General features: G+C 48.9%; 8 protein-coding genes across 9 annotated transcripts; 4 read left to right on the top strand and 4 right to left on the bottom strand.

Moving 5' to 3' along the window:
• Window positions 1–4156: 4156 nt before the first annotated feature.
• Window positions 4157–5391, bottom strand: LOC9645076 (40S ribosomal protein S6). The gene is made up of 6 exons (XM_002984170.2): window positions 5241–5391; window positions 5125–5182; window positions 4963–5071; window positions 4784–4900; window positions 4538–4693; window positions 4157–4458 (listed from the first exon to the last, which is right to left on the bottom strand). Exons 1-6 carry the CDS (start codon window positions 5309–5311, stop codon window positions 4217–4219), a joined length of 753 nt encoding a protein of 250 aa, XP_002984216.1. The 5' UTR covers window positions 5312–5391; the 3' UTR covers window positions 4157–4216.
• A 217-nt stretch (window positions 5392–5608) lies between these two features.
• Window positions 5609–7978, bottom strand: LOC9644043 (coatomer subunit delta-2). Its single transcript, XM_002984169.2, has 11 exons — window positions 7835–7978; window positions 7733–7772; window positions 7443–7666; window positions 7144–7386; window positions 6962–7088; window positions 6610–6908; window positions 6375–6558; window positions 6166–6319; window positions 6051–6113; window positions 5893–5989; window positions 5609–5835 (listed from the first exon to the last, which is right to left on the bottom strand). The coding sequence occupies exons 1-11, from the start codon at window positions 7835–7837 to the stop codon at window positions 5746–5748; spliced, it is 1524 nt and encodes a 507-aa protein (XP_002984215.1). The 5' UTR covers window positions 7838–7978; the 3' UTR covers window positions 5609–5745.
• Window positions 7979–8061: 83 nt separating this feature from the next.
• On the top strand, window positions 8062–10363 carry LOC112351447 (putative pentatricopeptide repeat-containing protein At3g13770, mitochondrial). Its single transcript, XM_024689390.1, has 2 exons — window positions 8062–8256; window positions 8311–10363. The coding sequence occupies exons 1-2, from the start codon at window positions 8088–8090 to the stop codon at window positions 10341–10343; spliced, it is 2202 nt and encodes a 733-aa protein (XP_024545158.1). The 5' UTR covers window positions 8062–8087; the 3' UTR covers window positions 10344–10363.
• Window positions 10364–10412: 49 nt separating this feature from the next.
• LOC112351426 (putative sulfur deprivation response regulator) lies at window positions 10413–13148 on the bottom strand. The gene is made up of 11 exons (XM_024689328.1): window positions 12882–13148; window positions 12614–12822; window positions 12259–12521; window positions 11924–12167; window positions 11701–11870; window positions 11536–11647; window positions 11310–11474; window positions 11120–11260; window positions 10790–11053; window positions 10630–10743; window positions 10413–10577 (listed from the first exon to the last, which is right to left on the bottom strand). The coding sequence occupies exons 1-11, from the start codon at window positions 13114–13116 to the stop codon at window positions 10413–10415; spliced, it is 2082 nt and encodes a 693-aa protein (XP_024545096.1). The 5' UTR covers window positions 13117–13148.
• A 133-nt stretch (window positions 13149–13281) lies between these two features.
• LOC9645075 (serine acetyltransferase 5) lies at window positions 13282–14637 on the top strand. Of its 2 annotated transcripts, none has more exons than XM_024689391.1 (4): window positions 13282–13512; window positions 13578–13814; window positions 13861–14065; window positions 14117–14637. In XM_024689391.1, exons 1-4 carry the CDS (start codon window positions 13354–13356, stop codon window positions 14503–14505), a joined length of 990 nt encoding a protein of 329 aa, XP_024545159.1. In that variant the 5' UTR covers window positions 13282–13353; the 3' UTR covers window positions 14506–14637. The 2 variants fall into 2 exon arrangements, with proteins under 2 accessions (XP_024545159.1, XP_024545160.1); XM_024689392.1 differs by having other exon boundaries at window positions 13418–13504.
• Window positions 14513–16203, bottom strand: LOC9644042 (ribonuclease P protein subunit p25). The gene is made up of 9 exons (XM_024689393.1): window positions 15997–16203; window positions 15808–15940; window positions 15680–15757; window positions 15535–15623; window positions 15399–15473; window positions 15283–15344; window positions 15164–15229; window positions 14829–15110; window positions 14513–14771 (listed from the first exon to the last, which is right to left on the bottom strand). Exons 2-9 carry the CDS (start codon window positions 15928–15930, stop codon window positions 14698–14700), a joined length of 849 nt encoding a protein of 282 aa, XP_024545161.1. The 5' UTR covers window positions 15931–15940; window positions 15997–16203; the 3' UTR covers window positions 14513–14697.
• Window positions 16204–16223: 20 nt separating this feature from the next.
• On the top strand, window positions 16224–17593 carry LOC9644041 (GTP-binding nuclear protein Ran1A). The gene is made up of 8 exons (XM_002984281.2): window positions 16224–16332; window positions 16390–16459; window positions 16519–16575; window positions 16631–16748; window positions 16798–16887; window positions 16948–17127; window positions 17191–17268; window positions 17333–17593. The coding sequence occupies exons 1-8, from the start codon at window positions 16330–16332 to the stop codon at window positions 17400–17402; spliced, it is 666 nt and encodes a 221-aa protein (XP_002984327.1). The 5' UTR covers window positions 16224–16329; the 3' UTR covers window positions 17403–17593.
• Window positions 17594–17709: 116 nt separating this feature from the next.
• LOC112351425 (pentatricopeptide repeat-containing protein At2g35030, mitochondrial-like) lies at window positions 17710–18504 on the top strand. The gene has a single exon (XM_024689327.1). It carries the CDS (start codon window positions 17710–17712, stop codon window positions 18502–18504), a length of 795 nt encoding a protein of 264 aa, XP_024545095.1.
• Window positions 18505–19508: the final 1004 nt, after the last annotated feature.

The following is a 19508-nucleotide window of genomic DNA, read 5'->3' as shown; positions in this document are numbered from 1 at the left end:
AGAGCAGGGCTCTCAGGAGAGCTGCGGCTCTCAACTTCCATTCATAAGGGCGTGAATTTGCGGGGAAGCGTGGTGAATTGTAAGCAACCAAAGAGAACGACCCATGGGGTTCAAATATAGAGGGAAAGTGCTTATGAGTAAGAGTGCACTTTCTTTTTTAATCGGTTAAGGGTCTTGGGATATTTGGGGTTAAGTGTTCTTGGGTTTGAATAATACTGGGCTAAGTGACCTTTCAGGAAGTCCAAATTCAGGAGCTTACACCAAAAGCAATGAAAATCAATTAGGTTAAACATGCTCTCTAGATTCAGTCTTTGAAAGTCACTTTTGATGTGCAGCCCGGACATATACTTGAGTACATTGGCTAGCGAGCATTAGTCATGCAGCCCGGACATATACTTGAGTACATTGGCTAGCGAGCATCAGTCATGCAAGTCTCATTTCATTCCATAATCCTAGCTTTGTACTTTTACGAAAAAATGAGTGATAGAGCTAGTTGAGATTGCATTACTAATCCTTGTTTTCCACAATACAAATACCCCATAAACACCCAAACTATAGGAAATGCTGGAATGATTATTTTGGTCATGATTGGTACTGGGTTACCAACAGATGATCCTATGCCTTGGACAAAAGGACCAGAAATGGCCTAGCCCACTTGGATTCCTGTAGTGCACCTTATCTCTCTCCCCTTAAGCCAACTGGAAAAGGGGCAATTGCTTGATGAGAGAGCCCTTAGTGGCTATTTTATCCCCCAAGGTTCCAAGCACTAAAGGCTATTTTATCCCCCAAGGTTCCAAGGATCCACGGTGACAGTATATCTAAATCTCATCCCATGATCACATGCGCTACACTCACCCCCCCTTCAAAGATGTCAATGTCCTCATTGACTATTGACTAACAACCCCTATTGAGCCAAGGGGAACCAGCACCTCCATTTCCACACTCAATCTACCAATCCTTGACTATTGACTAACAACCCCTGTCAATGTCCTCATTGACTATTGACTAACAACCCCTATTGAGCCAAGGGGAACCAGCACCTCCATTTCCACACTCAATCTACCAATCCTTGACTATTGACTAACAACCCCTATTGAGCCAAGGGGAACTAGCACCTCCATTTCCACAAGGGGAACCAACACCTCCATTTCCACACTCAATCTACCAATCCTTCCATTGTGTAGATCAGCTATTCCATGTGAGACAACTAGTCATCCACCCGTACCGCAGTCCCACGGTGGATACCTTCATTCGTAGATACTCCACACAAGAGGCCAATCCTTCCATTGTGTAGATCAGCTATTCCATGTGAGACAACTAGTCATCCACCCGTACCGCAGTCCCACGGTGGATACCTTCATCCGTAGATACTCCACACAAGAGGAAGGACGTACGCATGGATGCCCAATACGTACGATTTCAAATTTAGGGGTAGGAATATACCTTGCTCAAGGGTATATTATACTTTTAAGTAGCCACTAATCAATGGGAATCGAACCCGTGCCATTTGCTCCGATACCAACTATAGCGCACCTTATCTCTCTCCCCTTAAGCCAACTGGAAAAGGGGCAATTGCTTGATAAGAGAGCTCTTAGTGACTATTTTATCCCCCAAGGTTCCAAGGATCCATGGTGACAGTATATCTAAATCTCATCCCATGATCACATGCGCTACAATTTCTCACTATAGTAATATAGAGTTCATAGATTTAGTTTTACTATACTAATTTTTGGTGATAAAACTAGACTATTTAAGCTCCTTGAACCATTTCCTGACCTGCAGCCTTTTCAAAAGACCTATTTCCAGAGTCAAAAGCCACCAATTGAGGTTACTTTCAGTCATTAGCATTAGCAATGATCCATCTATTGGTGATTTCATCAAGGCATCATAATTGTAGTGGTTTCCACATAGAAGCATAAGAAAATTGGCAACCTCCAAGGTCATCCATTACATTACTTTCTCCTTTGGTAGATTTCTCACATCATCCACTGTAAAATATGCTTTAGCAAGAATTACACAAATCTAAACAACTTATTACCTGTCATAATGGCTAATGAGTTTGCCATGTCATCTTGGCTTCTTTCACCTACTTTTTAATTTAGACAAAATGGTTCAACCAACAAACTTGCCACTTCTAAATTTTGGATTGTAAGCAACCAAAGGGAACGACTCGAGAGACGATCCATTGGGGTTCAAATATAGAGGGAAAGGGCCTATGAACAAGAGTGCACCCCCTTTTCCAATTGGTTAAAGGTCTTGGGATATTTGGGGTTAAACGTCCTTGAGTGTGAATAGTACTGGGTTGGGTGACCTCCCGGGAAGTCTAAACTCAGGAGCTTATATTTTTCCGTGCAATAGTCAACTATCTTATACATTGTTTGCACTACAAAAACTAGTGTCAGTAACCATAATAGTAGACCAAGGGCTCCAACCTAGTAACTTGATAAGCTCACAGACCAAAATGTCAATACCTTCCTATTCAACTCTTTCCTCAAACATCTTGATATTTTTAAGAAGCCTCTCATTGCAATTGCCTCCCTAGATAGTTGCATTTGACCCAAGAATCCGAATATATGCTTGCACAAAAGTGTAGTTTTGTTGGAAGGGCACATTTGTTCCGAGGCAGCCAGTTGGCATCAAACAAGGCTTGTTGGAGAAGTAAACAATGCCCACCGGGAAGTTTTCTATGTCATATAAAGATGGCAAATCACAATGGTACTTGCTCAAGAATTGCTGTGCCTTCCTGTCATACATATCTTGGAAGTCCTTCAGCATACTGCACAAGATACACCGGTAAGAACTATCTCACAAATTCTCACTCACTCACTGGGAAAATGAGTCCATTGGAAAGTTCTTTAAGCCCTTGCACTTGTTCAGTGCTGCTTGATATCTGTCATAGGATTCCTTTGTCACAACACCATTCTTTTCTTCACTGTGATGTACCTGAAAATGTCATGAATCCCATAGATGTATGTCTGTGTTCCCCAAACTTCAAGATAGAGCTGATGAATATCTAGCCTGTCTTGCAGCCTCTTGAGTTGTAACTTGAAGCCTGAAGACAAAGCTTTGTACAAGTCAGGGGTACTTGCATCATCACCCTTGGCCTCCATCAAAACTCTTTGTACCCACACCTTGAGACTATTTATTTCCACTTTTGCGGACAAAAGAAGATCCATCTTCCATTTTTGGACAATGACACAGCAGTAAATCAGTAAATACCTTGGATGCTGAATCAAGAGACCACTCTAGAGTCTCTCATGCAGAATGTCCAGGTGGGCTTGTTTCCACTAGAACGTCATAACCATTAATGCTCTTCGCTTATTGGTAAACCAGAGGTATGTGTTAATTAATACTATTATGCTAATAAATTATTGCAGGTTGGTCCAGTTCGATATTTTGTGAAGCTCAACAATTCCCGCAATGAGACCCATTACACAAGGTCTGTTGTTATCTTTGTTATGAATTCAGTTGACAATTGGAAACACATTCTTTAACATGCATGCAAACTTGAGTGATTTAGCAACATGGGTGTTATTTGTGGTGTTGCTCGATTGATGATTAAATCATTGTGATTTTTATATCATATCTATGTGGTTATAAGTAATGTGTTTATGAAATTGCTTGATAAAATGATAATCAACCCCAAGAACTTCCTCCTGGCTCTTGAGTGATAATTATGTTAGTTTTCTTGTAAGAAATAACATTATAATAGTTTTGACTAGATTCTCAATAGTGATTCATTATGCTAAATTTAAATTAATACTTTATTTCTTTAAGGATTTGCCCATTGAGGTTTTGGAAAAGTGTTATAGCATAATCTGGACTTTTGCTTAAAATCCATCTTATCATTATATAGCATCCCTTAACAAATCATCCTTATTCTTGCCACCTCCAAAAAACTTGAGGCTGCAAAGCATTCCAACTCAATCAAATCCTTCTCCTGGAGGAAGAAAAAAACACCACAAACTTTTGATGATAAAATCTACATGTACCAGTTCCTTTTGATGATAAATCTATATGCACCAGTTCCTTGACAACTTGATGATAAAATCTATATGTACCAGTTCCTGGACAACTTGCTCAACCCCGGTGTCAAAACTCTAGGGGATTGGCCACTTCTATAATATAGATATCACTAGCTAAGCTAAAAGAAGTGTAAAGTAGAGAAAGATCGTTTTAAGCAAAAATTTAGAGGAACAAAAAACTCAATCGAGTTTTACACGTCGGTGGAGTTCTTGGAAGCGACCGAGAGACGAGACGCCCGCCTCTTGGCCAAGCTCTCGCTCCTGTGCTCTCGCTGCTCCTTGAGGCGAAGAGATAGCAGCTTTTGGTACTCGGCGGCCTCGGTTTTGGCCTTCTGGACGCGCCTCTTCTTCTCGGCAATGCGGTCGCGCTTTCTCTGCAGCGTCCGCGGAGTAACCAGCCTCTGGATCTTGGGGGCCTTGCTGCGCTTCTTGCCTGGTTTTTTAGGAGTTCACGACACGACACGACACTAGTGAGTTTGGATGCACGGTTTAAGGTCCGAGGAGGAACTTACCGGAGGGGGCCGTGAAATTCCGGCGGTACGTGTTCACGTACTTGCGGACATCGTCCTCCTTGTCGAGGTTGAAGAGCTTGCGGATCTTGCTAGCTCTCTTAGGGCCCCTCATCCGTGGCTTCTCGGTGTCAGTGAGATCGGGTAAGTGCTTCTCACCTGCAAACGTGAAAGAAGAAACAATACATCACGAATCAAATCAAATGAACAAAGAGGAAAAAATAAAAAGACCAGAAAAGATGGGAGTACCTTGCTTGACAATCACGAGATTGAGAACAGACAGATCATGGCTGACAATGCAACCACGAACTGACTTCCTCCTCCGCTCACCATCGCGTCGCCCATACCCACGAAAGCAAGTGTCGCCTGGTCACGAATCTCAAATCAGAACGAAAGAGGGAGAAAAGAAAAAAGAAGCATCGTTTTACCTCGGTTTAACAGGAGGCGCACACGCTTCGTCTTGAGGACGCCCTGCTTCATAGGGAAGCCATCCTTGTCACATCCTCCCATGATCTTGAAGACATAGCCTTTGAATTCCTGCACTGCAAATCTTAGAACAAACAGCAAAGCTCAAATGCCGACGAATTCACCTCTCCGAGCCCATCTCCGGGCACCTCTTGCGAGATGCGCTTCTCATAGAAGATTTTCCTGCACGAAAAGAGAACAAAATCACCATTCCATCCAGAGATCCAAGCGACAAGCTTACAGCTTCTGATCGTCGTCAATGTCGACCTTCTTCTGACATCCCGTGGTGGGATTGGCGATGTTGAGCTTCATCGCGCTGCGCCTCTCCTTCCTCCTCTAGGTCACAGCCGCGACGAGCAAAAACCCTAAATCGGAAAATAAACCCTTGCCCTCAAAATCCACGGCAAGGATCGTTCTTTGTAGTAACATCTACACCGTTCAAATGGACGGCACGCATGCCTAAATGTGGCCAAGCCTCGAAGAATATGCCGGGTATCGTTTCATTATTTATGACTAGATTTAAAGTCGAAAAAGGCATATTCGTATCATTTTAAGGTGGTTCTCATTTAACCATGGGAGAACCATAGTTTAGCTGCTGCACAGAGGAGAGAGAGTTTTATGCAATGCTTGTTTTTGCTCATCCTTTAGTCCAAAGTTTAGCACGCTATTTGATATGAATAGAGTAACTAAGTTTTCTTTCCAATCAAAATCTCCTGACACCTCGTCTTCTCGATCGTCTTCCGGTGCTATACCACTTGATAGCTATCCGCTAGGAGTTGCGTGCTTCCGGCGAATCTCACGCTGTTGCCTCCATCCACCTGAAGAACGCTCACAACCTGGCGGCAAAGTTCACCATTGGAATCGCTGTTAAATCGAGTGACAAGGCTTTGTACCTTGAGATCACAGAATGTTTTTGTGGCAGTGAACTTGACGTCAATCGGGAAGAACACCGACGCGTCGGCTGCCGGGACCACGAATTCCATCGCTCCACTGAAAGAAATCAATGCAAGTGAGTGTTGCTGCCAAACTGTAAAAGCGAGCTCTAGCTTACTTCCTATTGCTGTTGTCAATCAAGACTACCGACCACTCCAGAACTGATCGTCTTGAGTCGTACCTACGATCATGTCAAAAGAGTTAAAACGGGAAGAAACACATCAGAGAATTACCTCCATTCTCCGTCCACTTGATTGACTGTCGGAGGATCACGGAGAGCGGGTAGAGGTATCGTAATCTTCACATTTTGAAGCTCGAACCTCTGCGACGCCTCATACTCGATGCTCACGTACGTTTCGCCCCCGGAGATTGAAGGCCAGCAGTTAACTGGAAACATACAGCATTAGTTAGTGGCATAAACAAGCTGGCGAAACCAACGTACTGTTCAAAGGAATTAAAGACTCGTCTTTGCTTGTCATGCGCCACTTTAGAATCCCTGTTGGAGTTCCAGTTGGAAATGGCCGACGGGAATCTTTTAGGCCCAAAATGCTCTCTCTTGCAAACAAATCTTTGTCAATGTTGGGATGAGGTTTGAATTGAACTCCATCGTTGGCTCCGTTTTCAACCTGTACGAAAAAGCAGTTGAATAAGATTAAGAAAAAGGCCAGAAATGGTACCTGGACACGAATGAAGGCGTCGTCTCTGTTCTGGACCACAAGAGACAATGTGCCTTGTATGTCGAACGACTCCAAGCCACCATCTCGTTTACACTGGACGGTGATCTTCTCCTCGACTAGAACGGCGATGGGATCCGTGGGTACACTTGCTGTCAAGCCTACCACGGCAGCAGCTTGAACATCTTCGACGATGTCCTCTCCTTCGGCCTTGAGAGACTCTATGATTCGGCTGGTTTTCTGTCCCTTGCCCAGCTGCATTCCCTTTTTGCTAGAACCAGCTGCCGCTGTTGTAGGACGGCCTGCAATTCCAGACATTACAAATTAGACATGCTTGCACGTACGAGAAGCATACCTTTAGACTTGCTTTCATCCGCCACAAAAGTTCCATTGCTTCTTCCAGTCGAGGGAAGATCATACCCATTGTCGAAGCTGATAGGCACAGATATGATTCCGCTTCTGTCTGGTCTTGTTTTATCCAGCTTGAAAAAAGAAATCATCGTCAGCAACGGAATGCAAGAGAATTCCAAGATTTACCTTGCTTTTGTCAATCTCGTTCGCTTTCTTCTTCATCAAATCTTTAGTCTCGTTGATCTTAGTCTGCATCATCATCCTATGCATCCTTTCCTCCTGACTATCCATTTCCATATATTCCTTTACTTGAGAAGCCGAGACGGCTTCCTTGTGACCCTGGCATATCACCTCATCGAACGCAAAGATAAGCTTAAAACCATTCTTGCAAACGGACTCCTCTTCGAGAGACGTGCAGTACTCAGGAATCTGGGAGAAGATCAAGGTGTAAACTTTAGCACTTAAGGGAAAGAAAAAGAAAGTACCAGTTTAGAGAGAAGCCGGAGTGTTTCTAGGTCCTCTAGAATGTTGCTTTGCTTGTTGGTGACGAGGATCAAATACAAGGATTCCATGGGCTGATAGACATACCGGACGTTTTCAGTCTCCACATATGTGTGCTGCTTGCCAGAGCCAACGAGCTTGGGAAACGCAGCGAGGAGGCCCTCGATTCGTATTCTAGTCATGTCTACAAACTGCCGGGAAACGAGCGCTATTACATCACAAAGGAGACAGCATCAGCGCAAGGATCGAGTGGATCGCAGCCTCAATTTCTCACCTTTCCCGCTCTTGTTGATAATGGAGGACGCTAGAACTACCTGCATCAATCAGCGCACGAAATTCGTGAGAAAATAACTCCCTGATCCAGACAGATCCAAACCATTTTGCTTTTCGTCGAGATCTAGAGCCGGTGAGTCAGATCTACGCTAGGCGCCTTCGCATTCCGCTGCTCGCAGCGTCGGGCGCCACAGATCCGCCACCGGCAGCAGCTCGAGCTCCGACTGCCAGAAAACCCCAAACCCTAGCAGAGGGAAATGGCCCTGCAAAGGCAAACGAAGAACCCTAAAATTTCCAGCTTGCCCGGGTAACTACATTCATCCATCAATCGACGATGCCTCCCCGGTCGCCGCGCCATGGCCATCCCGCGATGCCTCGTCACTCGCCAAAGCAATCCACTCGATCAGGCGATCTGGATCGCGGTCAGGAGCACGATCACGGCGGCATTGCTCCACGATTCTTCCCCCATTCCTCTCTGGATCGCGGCATTGAGAGCTTGCAAGGCGCTGCGAGACCTAGACTGCGGTAAGAGGATCCATTATCTTCTCTCCTCCAAATCTCTTCTCCCTCCTGGCACAGGCATTGTCGCCGCCAGCAGCGTGATCGACATGTACGCTAGATGCGGCACCATGGCCGACGCTCGATCGCTCTTCGATAAGCTCCCTTGCCACGATCTGGCGCTCCTCAACGCCGTGATCCTGGGCTACGCTGACAATGGAGACGGCCACAAAGCTCTCGAGCTCTTCTTCCACGACGAGTCCATACAACCCGACTCGCGAACTTACGTCGCAGCCATCACTGCGTGTTCCACCATGGCCGACACGGAGCATGGACAGGGAACCGAGGATCCCAAGACGGTGGTGGTGAAACCGCGATCGCTGGAGCTTGGCATGCGAATCCACGCTCGCGCTGCTAGCAGTATGATCGACTCCAGCACCACCTTTCTCGGGAATAGCTTGGTGGCGATGTACGCCAAGTGTGGCAGCATGGTCGACGCTCGGATGGTCTTCGACAGGATGCCGCTGCACGACGTCGTGTCGTGGAACTCGCTGCTCTTCGGCTACACCGAGACCGGCAGTGGCGAGCTCGCGCTGGAGCTCTTTTCCAGGATGATCGGAGTAGCACCCGAGGCCAGAACTTTCGTTGCTGCGTTGACGGCGTGTTCCAGTTTGGCAGCGGCAGCGGCCAGAGGCGAGGACGCCGCTTCTTCTGCTTTGATCCAGAGCCTGGAGGAGAAAGGATCGGTTCTTCACTCCCAGGCGGCGGAGAGCGGCGTCGCCACCAACATCTTCGTTGCCAACTCGCTCGTCGAGATGTACTCCAAGTGCCGCAACATGATCCAGGCCCGCAAGGTGTTTGACAGCATCCAGCACCAGCAGCGGAACGTGGTCTCCTGGACCTCGCTGATGCTCGGCTACGCTGAGAACGGGGAGTCCGAAGTAGCGCTGAGACTCTTCTCAAGGATGGCACCGACGCAGCCGGATGCTCGAGCCTTCGCTGCCGCGTTGATGGTCTGCGGAAACTTGGCAGCTCTGGAAACCGGTCGAAAGCTCCACGCCGAGATTGTGTCCAGGAGGGAGCTCCAGAAGGATATGTTCCTTGCGAACTGCCTGGTGGACTTCTACGGGAAGTGCGGCAGCATGTCCGAAGCCGAGCTTGTCTTTCACTCGATGCCCGGGAGAGCGAGAACGGTGATAACTTGGAGCTCGCTCATAGCAGGATATAGTCACCTCGGAGACGCGACCAAGGTGTTTGATCTGTTCCACAGCATGCGAGAAGCCGACGTTCAACCCAACGGTGTAACTCTGCTGTCCGTTCTCACTGCCTGCAGCCACGCCGGGCTTGTTGAATCCGGGCTGGACTTCTTCGAGGTCATGACGTTGAAGCTGGGAATCCGCCGCGAGATGAAGCACTACCACTGCATGATCGACATGCTTGGCCGAGCCAATCACCTTGACAGTGCCGTGAAGTTGGTCCACGAGATGCCGTTTGAAGCGGACCAAGTGACTTGGAAGACGATACTTGCCGCGGCCAAGAAGTTTACCAGCGTTGGAGTCGGGCGACTGGCCTTTGAATCGCTGCTGAGGATCGACGAGCAGGACGCTGCTGTTTATATGTCGATGGCGGACATTTACGGCAGAGCTGGGATGTGGGAGGAGCAGTCGCAGGTGCTCATCATGAAGAACAACTTCCGGGCGTGGAAGAAACCCGGCTTGAGCTGGTGGACCGACGAGGCCGGGAACGTTCACAGTTTCAAAGCTGGAGACTGGAGCCGTCACAAAGGCGTCGTGGAGAAGCTCGAGGAAGTGCTAGTGAAGATGAAGGCCGGAGGATATGTTCCCGACCAAAACTGTCTCGTCCACCATGTCTCTGACGTTGAAAAGGAAAATCTTCTCTGTGGCCACAGCGAAAAGCTGGCCATTGCATTTGCACTCGTTAATACAGCTCCCGGTACGGTGATACGGATTGCCAAGAACTTGAGAGTGTGCGATGACTGTCACAGAGCCACTGCTGTTTTGTCGAAGGTGGAAAACAGGCGCATTGTGTGTAGAGATGCGAGCCGGTTCCACGTTTTTAGCGATGGCTGCTGCTCGTGTGGCGGCTTCTGGTGAAAAAGAAAAACTTTCCAAGACCTTGATGAGTCAGAAGATTGCTTCACCTATGTACAGCTAAATGCACATTCACTGTTGCGACGCCAGCATGAAAGCCGAACTGGTACTACCGCGACTGCTGCTTCCGCCTGTGAGAGAAACTCTTTCTTCGTCGCCCCGGCGTCCCCTGGACGTTGCCGCGGCCTCCTGATCTTCGGCAGAGGAAAGTGGTCCAGACTTTATCAGATTCCAAGGCTGCATCGAAACAAACTTCAGTGGAGAGGAACGTAAATGGAGGAAGAAGAACCTGTCTCATCCAGATCGGTGTGGTAGCGACTGTGGTAATAAATATCGCTATGGTCCATGCCCACCACCATTCTATAGTCACCGTCACTCCAATTGTCACAACCAGTAACCATATCTGCATTAAACATGACACTCCTGTTTAAGTTGACGGAAGAACTTACTTGCATAGGACCACCATAAACAACGTAGTCCGCAAACTTGTAGCCACCCGGGGAGTAAACCATGAGATTTGTTGCACAGCCAGTGGGGGTCATCAGCCCTGCCGATGATGCCATCATGAGCGTGTAGGCAAACGGTCTGAAATCGAGATTTCCTCTCTGAGCCGCTGTGAGAGCAACTGGGAACATAATCGTCACAGCAGCGTTATTCGTGATAGCCAGCGAGAAAACTGTTGTTGCAATGTATGTGCAACTGATTAGACCAAACTGCAAGGCACGAACGAAGATTAGTTAGTAACAACGGCCTATTCTCTGAAGGGTGATAGTTCTTACTTTTGTGGTACCTGCAAGACCCATGAGGGCTTTTGCCACCATATCTGCTGCACCACTCTGGACCATGGCCTCTGAGATGCCAAAGGACGAAGCGATCAGAATCAGAACCGGTAATTCTATAGATTCCTGTAAAGCTTGAGAAGAATAACGACGTCAGATGCTGATGCTGTCAGAAATGCAAATATTATACCATTGCATCTCTAGGAGTCAGACACTTCGTCGCCAACAAAAAGAATGCCGTGAACAAAGCAGCCGTGATAAGATCAACACCAATGCCACTTGCAACCACAAAAGCAAGAACAATCAACGCTGCAATTCCAGCTTTATGTCGCTGCACCAGCACAAATCCTGGCAGCTGCACAAAATCAGAACTTTATGAAGGGCACTACATTTCACAAGCAAAGTAGGCATGCTACCTTTGCAACAAGCGCAAACGTAGAATTATTTCGATTCTTCGCAACGAACTCTGTCCCATCAGCCACCATAAGAAGTGAATCTCCAGCTTCCAAGATTATGTCCCCAATCGCACTATAAAGAAAGAACACAGTTGCAACAAACGACGTACGAAGAAGATAGCTTACCTGCTAAGTCGCACTCCATATCTATGGATAGCAACTATAGCAGCTTTATAACGTGCTCGGAGTTGCAAGTCAGCAACGCGCTTGTGAACCATCGGAGATCCACTTGCAACAACAGCCTCAACTAGGCACTGATTGATCTTCAACCGATTCAAATCGATTTGCTCTTCACCCTGCGCACAACAAATGAGCGAGTCTAAAAGAAAATTGTTAATCTTGAGCGTACCTCACTCTCTGAAAGAGCCAATCCATCTAACTGTGTCAAACCAAGTACTGCATCTATAACACCACCAAAGTGTAGCTTGTCTTTGGGCATTATAACAAAGTCTGGCCCAGGATTTGGAGTGACTACACCTTCTCTCTGTATTTGAACGAGATTGAGCCCTGGTTGACGATTGATACCAGCCCTCTCAATCGTTTTCCTTGTCAATGAAGACGTTGCCTTCACCTCCAATACAACGCTATATTCCCTGCAGTACAAAAAATTCAGTGAGTTCGTCAAGTGCCGCGAAATTATATGATGTGCATCTTAATGTTGGATTCCTGGTGACAAATCTTCACCTCACGTTTATAGTCGTTGGTTGAATTGCAAGACGATCTGGAAGAAGCTTGCCGGACACAGCAACCATATACAAAATCCCAGCAATTGTCACAGGCAAACCAACAATAGCTATCTCAAACAGATTCATTTGAAGCTCGGGGAGTTTCTTCGCGGCCAGGGATACAACTACCAGGTTTGTACTGGCTCCAATCAATGTCAGCGTGCCACCCAAGAGCGCAGCGAAGCTCAGAGGCATGAGCAGCTTTGACGGAGCCATATGCACCTATATGAATGAAGTCAAGCAAACAAAGCATTTTCACGACGGGACCGAATCTATGGAACACTGGCATGAGAAAGGTAATGAGAGCCGCGTACCTTCTTCGCGAACTCCACAATCGGCGGAATCATCATCGCCACCAGTGGTATATTGGCCAGGAACGCACTAAAAATCGCCACAGGAACCGTGAACTTCAGCATCACTCCGACGATGTTCCCTTGTTTCGCTGGATTGTCTTCCTTCTTATCATCGTCGGCTCTGAAGAGCAGCCTAGAGACGTACTCCAGACCTCCAGACTGCTCGATACCTGAATCACCAAATTAAAAAAAAATGTGGGCGATCAATCAATCACAAACTTAGAGCTACCTTTGGCAACGATGAAGAGAACGCCAATCGAGAGCACCGCGTGATCGCCAAACCCGTGAAGAGCTTGATCCAAGGTGAGGATGTTGAGCGGCAAAAAGAGAATGAGGGTGCCAGTCATGACGAGGTATGGAGGGGCGATTTCTAGCACTAGAGCTGCCAACATGATGCCGATGAGCGTTAGCGTGACCCAACCTTCCCAAATGTGATGCCCCTCCCATGACGGTCCGACCGCCATCGCCACGAATTTCTGCTACCTCTGCCCGCGATCTTTCATCCCGGACTGCAAGATTTCCATCTCCTGCGGTCTAGAATCCTTCTCTGGATGAAAAATCCCGATCAGCTTCCAGAATCCATCACGAGCTCCGATCCTAGGCGCGAATGGAAGACAAAATGCCGCGATCGCGGGCACGAAGATTGAAATTCCTGGGCGCCAAAGAGCCCTAACCCTAATTCCCTGTAGCTAATTCTATCTATGGCGTCTTCTTCGCTCCGCTTCTCAATCTCTCCGCCCCGACTCGGCGATCGCAACCACATCGAATGGACTCGATCCGGATTAGATCACTGCTCAATGCGGCCGAGGAGCCACGGCGCCGCCGATCGCCGCCAATTCCTGTGCTGCGCAGGTGTGCAAGTAAATAGTCCTCTCCTTTTAGCGACTGAAGTTTTCCTTTCTCATGGTGTTGATCGTTCTTCCAGGACGATTTAGCAAAGAAGGACATGGATATTTGGCAATTGTTGAGAATAGAAGCAATGGAGCAATCCCAGGCGGAGCCATACCTCGCGAGCTTTCTCTACGCCACGGTTCTTTCGCATCCCTCGCTGGAGAGATCCTTGGCATTCCACCTCGCCAACAAGCTAGCAAACATGACGCTCCTTTCCACCCAGCTCTTCTCCTTGTTCTCGGAAACTTTCTCGGCTGATACAAGCATACAAGTAAGTTCTAAACTTCTAAGATCATCTCATCTCATCGGTGACCTAGGAAGCAATGCGAGAGGACATGAAGGCTTTCAGAGAGAGGGATCCAGCGTGCACAAGCTACGTCCATGGCATGCTCAACTACAAGGGGTTCCTGGCCTGCCAAGCGCACCGCGTCTCTCACAGGCTCTGGCGTCAACATCGCACGGGACTGGCACTGGCACTCCAGAACAGGATCTCCGAAGTTTTCCAAGTCGACATCCATCCCGGTACGTCCTCCAACCTCCTCGTCTCTTCTTTCAATGATCTTCAAGTTCCAGGAGCTCAAGTTGGCAAAGGCATGTTTCTCGACCACGCCACGGGCGTAGTGGTGGGAGAGACAGCTACCATCGGCGACAACGTCTCCATTCTCCACCACGTCACGCTTGGCGGGACTGGCAACCGCTGCATGGACCGGCATCCAAAAGTTGGAAACGGAGTCCTCATCGGAGCTGGAGCAACGTTACTCGGCCCAATCAAAGTCGGGGACGGTGCCAAGATCGGCGCTTGCACGCTCGTCCTCATCGACGTTCCCTGCTACTGCACCGCGGTCGGAGTCCCCGCCAGGATCATTCGCAACACCGCAGCGGCAGTCACTCCACCACCGCCGTGCGACTTCCCGGGACAAAGCATGGATCACACCTCCGAGATCCTGGACTACGTGATCTGACACTTCCCAGTAAAAAAAGCTTTTGTTTTGTACAGTTAGAAACAAGAAAGGAATATAACACCTCCAAATTGTAACGTGTCAGAGGCAAGAAAACTCGGGTGACTACCACCACAGCTAGTCTATATGTCAACACAAAAGATGCCGCTAGAGGAGAGAGGCTTTACCACGAAGTATGGAGAGAGAGATCTCGTCTTATTCCTGAAATCCTCCGCGTGGTCTGCCGCCTCCCCGACGGCCACCACGAAATGCCCTTCCTCGACCACGGCCTGTGATACACATAGTTGTCAACTTAGCGAGTCGTTTCTCTCAAACGAAAACCATACCTCGGCCCCTTGCTCCGGCGTCCTCGTTCGCCACTTCCTGGTACTCGTCTCCACCACGGCCCCGGCCTTGTTGGTATCCACCTCGACCGCGGCCCCGGTTGTCCTCGTAAACGTTGTCTCCGTAGCCTCCTCTTCCCCTCCCGGTGTTCTGATAAAACTCCGTGGCATAGCCTCTACCACGGCCTTGGAACCCGCGGCCCCTTCCACGGCCTCGGCCACCTCGGCCTCGCCCCCAACCAGCATCGTAGCCACCACCGTAGTCAGCGACCGCAACTTCGTTCCCTGGAGATTACATGCATTACAGCAAACGTAATGGCGTTCGAAACTACATGTACCTCCAGCACGAGCTCTGCCTCGTCCGCGCCCCCGGCCTCGGCCTCTGCCTCCTCGAGGTGATACTTCTGTGAAGTGCACGGCCGTCAGGCGAAGAAAAAACAAACAGAGATAACTAAACCTCCGTCGTATTCCGGCTCCACCAACGGCTTCACTTGATCAGCAGGAAGAGGAGCCTGATATCTGCGACAGTTCTCTCAAGTCAAGAAACGATTATGAAACATTGAGAAAGCCCACCCTGATGAGGTGCTGTCTAGCTCCGTCTTTGACAGTGTGATACTGATCATAGAAACATGCCGAGTCGTTTCCAGACTAGAAGTGAGAAAGCAAAGTAAGTCACACGAGGTAGCTGGAAACAAAGACAACAACTTACGGCACAAGTCCTTCCTCGAGCGGTTCCCAAGTATCCGTGAAGTCCGCGGAGCCGATTGTGGTGATTTGATGAAGCCCCGCGACCCTCCTCTGGACGAGAAAAAGACTGTTAGTGACCTCGAGCTCGCATAAACTTCGTTCTCTACTTTGATAATCTCGGCAATGGTGACAGTCTTGTTGATTGCACGGCCCATCGCCTTCAAGACAACATCAGAGCTTTTGTCCTGTAAAAGAAAAGTGAATTCCGGAAAGAGAGAGGAAGAAAATTTTCTACCTGGAGCAAGCTGATAGCGTAGGTGATATAGTTTCTCGTCTTGCCCTGCGTCGTGATGCGAATTTCATTCTCGCTGATCGATGTCTCATCTCGTGGCTTCTCCACTCGCTGATAGCGATCCATGAGGAGAGCGCTGGGGAAATATCACGCGCGGCTCAATCTTTGTTAACCTACAACCAGGAAATGTACCTCGGCTACGGCTGCGCCGCGATGGAAATCCGGAGAGCGTCGCGTCGCGTCGCGTGAAGATTTGTGCGCGCCGGCGACGAGCGGGGCGGATAGGATGCTTGGCGCTCAAGCAAAGAAATTAGGGCTCTTAGTGGTTTAGGGTTTAGACTGGACCACTTCAGCTTTTAGCGTGGCCACTACCGTCGATACTTGCCACGTGGGCAAAGATCCACCGACAAAAGTTTCTGGTTAAGAGCCCTAAGAGACTAGGGTTTTGTTTGTGTTGTGCTCGGTGAGGGCGGCGTGCTAGGCGCTTCGGATCTCTGCGCCTTCGCATCGAATCGCTCGGAGACGATGGTAAGCTCCGTTTCCTCGCGAATTGTTTGGTGATTTTGGTTCCCCTGCTTACGACAGGCCATGCCCGGTCAGGCAACCCCTGGAGAGGTTTCCTTCAAGCTCGTAATCGTTGGCGATGGCGGCACTGGTGAGCGCTTCGTTTGTTTCCTCTTTTGGCTTGGTTTCTTATGGATCTCTCGGTGGCAGGGAAGACGACCTTTGTGAAACGCCACTTGACTGGTGAATTCGAGAAGAAATACGAACGTAAGCTCGGCTCTCTCTTCGTGGGATGATCTCTTATCCCTGTTCTTCCTTGCAGCTACGATGGGTGTGGAAGTCCATCCTCTCGATTTCTTCACGAACTGCGGCAGGCTACGCTTCTACTGCTGGGACACGGCCGGCCAGGAGAAGTTTGGTGGTCTTCGCGATGGCTACTAGTAAGCTCTTCACTCCTTAATGATTCGTTGCTTTAACTTCCTTTTGCAGCATCCATGGCCAGTGCGCGATTATCATGTTCGATGTCACTGCTCGCTTGACATACAAGAACGTTCCAACTTGGCACCGGGATCTTTGCAGGCTAGTTGCACTCTTTCTTGCCGATGGCTTTCTTTTTTCTAACGCATTCTCATCCCGCAGGGTGTGTGAGAACATCCCGATTGTTCTCTGCGGAAACAAGGTCGACGTTAAGAACAGGCAGGTCAAGGCCAAGCAGGTCACCTTCCACAGAAAGAAGAACCTCCAGTACTACGAGATCTCTGCCAAGAGCAACTACAACTTCGAAAAGCCCTTCCTTTATCTCGCCAGGAAGCTTGCTGGGTAGAACTCTAGATACCGCAAGTTTACCGCAAGTTCTAATTCTCTTCTTTTTGCCCAATCCAGGGACGCGAATCTCCACTTTGTCGAGACTCCTGCGTTGGCACCACCGGAAGTTCACATCGATCTTGCTGCCCAGCAACTGTAAGTTCCCTTGTTTCTAGATGCTGTCCCGATTGACGTTCTTGGATCCATTTTTCTTGCACAGGAACGAGCAGGAGATGAATAACGCTGCTGCTCAGCCACTCCCAGACGACGAGGACGACGCTTTTGATTAAAGATTTGCGATGGTTTGGCGATAGGAAAGAGGAAGAGAGATTTGAGCTATTTGATTGCTTGGAAGAAATTTCATCTTTTCTCGTCCCAGAAGGAAGAAATTTCATCGTCGTTTTAGAGAGAAAAGGGGGAGGTGTATGTGTCGTTATGTAACGCAGAAAAAGTGAAAAAAGAGTCGAGAAAAGGTAAAAAACAGTGCCGAAAAAGTTGTGTATGGATTGGAATCTACTTAGGGTTCTAAACAAAAAATGGTGAAGGAAAAAAAGTGGAAAATGGTGTATATTCCTCGAATGTAGGGTTCTAACACGAATGAGGTTATGCCGGGCTCTCCATGCAGTAGCTGCGAGCGATCCTTCCTCCTCTTCTTCTCTAGCGGAATCCTCGGCAGCGGCATTGAAATCTCTCCAGAAATCTCTGGCGAGCGTCACGAATCTCGCCGAGGCGCGCGAGCTCCAGGATCGCGTCGGCAGGAGGGGGCCGCATTGCCCTGATCTCCAGGCCCAGGTGCTGGAGATGTACGTCCGGTGTGGGAGCCTCGAGGATGCGCGGGCGGTGCTTGATTCCCACGGCAGCCTCGCCTCCAATGCCCTCCTGGCCGCGTATCTGGACAAGGGCCACTTCCACGAGGCGATGGGCGTCTTCGCGAGAGCCCGAGGCCTGGACGTCAAGCCATGGACGAGCTTCGTCTCGGCGTATGCCCGGTACGGGCATTTTGATCGCGCGAGAGATCTCCTCTTTAGGATGCCGCAGCACAGCGTCTTCTCCTGGACGGCGCTGCTCTCGGGCTACGTCCACCACGGCCGCGTCGCGGAGGCGCAAGCGATCTTCGAGGAGATGCCGGAGCGCGACCTGGTGTCGTGGAACACGGTGGTGAAGATCTTTGCCAGGAAAGGGTATCTGCTGGAAGGGAGGGAGGTGTTTGACAGGATGCCGCTGTGGGACGATTGCTCCTGGCAGACGATGATCGGGGCCTACTCCGAGCACGGCTACGCGTCCGACGCCACGGATCTCTCCAACAAGATGAAGCAAGGCGACGACGCGCTCATGCACTGCTTGCCTGGGCACGTAGAAGAAGCGATGAAGATAATTGGCAGTCTGAAGTGAGAAAGATGGTAGAGCCGAGCCCGAGAGGGGGCAGCTCTTGCAAAGGCGGGGACCGTCTTCGCGTTTTAGAGCTTTCGAATGGGACAGGAACTAGAGAAATTGGAATAGCTTCTAGATGGTGGTGGTCACACAATAATCCGCGTAGCTCTGCGAGATTAGAAGACCAACGCAATGCAAGCAACACTATGTTCCTGCGTGTATCAAGTACACACAAGGTAGCAAATATTCTTGGACTTGTGTTTGTGTGTTGGACATCGAGCTCGACTTCGCCTGTCGAAGTCCAAGTTCGACACCCCGGCAGGGGAGCTGCAGGGAGCTCATGACCAGCTCTTCTCGTTCCCAAAAGATATACTTGGTGATGGCTTTATTGATCACCTTCAGAGCATCTGAGGCTGGATGCATATGGCATGCGTGATGTTCATTCCTTCAAACCAAAGGAGGAATTATCAGGTGGAGCTGCTCAACATCCTTTTAGGCATCTCCGACGTGAAGAATGGATGACAAATTAATGTAGAAGAGCGCGTTAGAGAGATGGTTGATCCTTTTTATTTTCCAGAACAAGATACTCAGAGCTCACGATATATAGAAATTTTTCAAGTCTCGATACACTTAAACATCATTGTCAATCTTACTGTCTTCTTCACCATCACTTGATCTTCTTCATCATCAATTCCCCATCTCCATCCTGCAATCTAGACAAAACCATGGCTCCTCCCTGGGGTGCAGGAGGAGCCATGGCTCCTCAACCCCAACACAGTTCTTGTGATAGGCCTGGCTACAGAAATCACATCTCAATGTTACGCTTCCAGGGTAAAATCCCTGCTCACACATCTGACACTTCTGATCCTTATCTCCCCCCCTCTCGCAGCTTCTATTCGGGAATGCCAGCCGCTGCTGGCGCTACGCCTGGGGCCTGCCGGGCGTCTCTCTTATTGACTATTGAGAGAATGAACAGACACGACGGGTCAACTTGACCTAAGAGGGAATCACGAATATTCCCTCAA

This window comes from Selaginella moellendorffii, unplaced genomic scaffold, assembly GCF_000143415.4.
Source record: "Selaginella moellendorffii unplaced genomic scaffold, v1.0 SELMOscaffold_61, whole genome shotgun sequence".
Taxonomy (NCBI): Eukaryota; Viridiplantae; Streptophyta; class Lycopodiopsida; order Selaginellales; family Selaginellaceae; genus Selaginella; species Selaginella moellendorffii.
Note: the sequence above shows the minus strand (reverse complement) of the source record. Positions and strands in the feature narration are given on the sequence as shown.

What these genes read in the sequence shown, in the direction of transcription:
- LOC9645076 (XM_002984170.2), bottom strand. Translation starts at nt 5,311, where the DNA reads ATGAAGCTCAACATCGCCAATCCCACCACGGGATGTCAGAAGAAGGTC. An exon ending in ATTGACGACGATCAGAAGCT is followed by an intron (nt 5,183 to 5,240) that starts GTAAGCTTGTCG and finishes CTTTTCGTGCAG; the next exon opens with GAAAATCTTCTATGAGAAGC. An exon ending in GAATTTCACGGCCCCCTCCG is followed by an intron (nt 4,459 to 4,537) that starts GTAAGTTCCTCC and finishes CTAAAAAACCAG; the next exon opens with GCAAGAAGCGCAGCAAGGCC.
- LOC9644043 (XM_002984169.2), bottom strand. An exon ending in TATCAACAAGAGCGGGAAAG is followed by an intron (nt 7,667 to 7,732) that starts GTGAGAAATTGA and finishes GTGATGTAATAG; the next exon opens with CGCTCGTTTCCCGGCAGTTT. An exon ending in CAAGTGGACGGAGAATGGAG is followed by an intron (nt 6,114 to 6,165) that starts GTAATTCTCTGA and finishes ACATGATCGTAG; the next exon opens with GTACGACTCAAGACGATCAG.
- LOC112351447 (XM_024689390.1), top strand. Translation starts at nt 8,088, where the DNA reads ATGGCCATCCCGCGATGCCTCGTCACTCGCCAAAGCAATCCACTCGAT. An exon ending in GCTGCGAGACCTAGACTGCG is followed by an intron (nt 8,257 to 8,310) that starts GTAAGAGGATCC and finishes CTCCTGGCACAG; the next exon opens with GCATTGTCGCCGCCAGCAGC.
- LOC112351426 (XM_024689328.1), bottom strand. Translation starts at nt 13,116, where the DNA reads ATGGCGGTCGGACCGTCATGGGAGGGGCATCACATTTGGGAAGGTTGG. An exon ending in CCAACGACTATAAACGTGAG is followed by an intron (nt 12,168 to 12,258) that starts GTGAAGATTTGT and finishes TTTGTACTGCAG; the next exon opens with GGAATATAGCGTTGTATTGG. An exon ending in TATGGAGTGCGACTTAGCAG is followed by an intron (nt 11,648 to 11,700) that starts GTAAGCTATCTT and finishes CTTTCTTTATAG; the next exon opens with TGCGATTGGGGACATAATCT.
- LOC9645075 (XM_024689391.1), top strand. Translation starts at nt 13,354, where the DNA reads ATGGCGTCTTCTTCGCTCCGCTTCTCAATCTCTCCGCCCCGACTCGGC. An exon ending in CGGCTGATACAAGCATACAA is followed by an intron (nt 13,815 to 13,860) that starts GTAAGTTCTAAA and finishes TCGGTGACCTAG; the next exon opens with GAAGCAATGCGAGAGGACAT. An exon ending in CCAAGTCGACATCCATCCCG is followed by an intron (nt 14,066 to 14,116) that starts GTACGTCCTCCA and finishes TTCAAGTTCCAG; the next exon opens with GAGCTCAAGTTGGCAAAGGC.
- LOC9644042 (XM_024689393.1), bottom strand. Translation starts at nt 15,930, where the DNA reads ATGGATCGCTATCAGCGAGTGGAGAAGCCACGAGATGAGACATCGATC. An exon ending in CCATTGCCGAGATTATCAAA is followed by an intron (nt 15,624 to 15,679) that starts GTAGAGAACGAA and finishes TTTCTCGTCCAG; the next exon opens with AGGAGGGTCGCGGGGCTTCA. An exon ending in GGAGCCGGAATACGACGGAG is followed by an intron (nt 15,230 to 15,282) that starts GTTTAGTTATCT and finishes TGCACTTCACAG; the next exon opens with AAGTATCACCTCGAGGAGGC.
- LOC9644041 (XM_002984281.2), top strand. An exon ending in CGTTGGCGATGGCGGCACTG is followed by an intron (nt 16,460 to 16,518) that starts GTGAGCGCTTCG and finishes TCTCGGTGGCAG; the next exon opens with GGAAGACGACCTTTGTGAAA. An exon ending in TGGCACCGGGATCTTTGCAG is followed by an intron (nt 16,888 to 16,947) that starts GCTAGTTGCACT and finishes CTCATCCCGCAG; the next exon opens with GGTGTGTGAGAACATCCCGA.
- LOC112351425 (XM_024689327.1), top strand. Translation starts at nt 17,710, where the DNA reads ATGAGGTTATGCCGGGCTCTCCATGCAGTAGCTGCGAGCGATCCTTCC.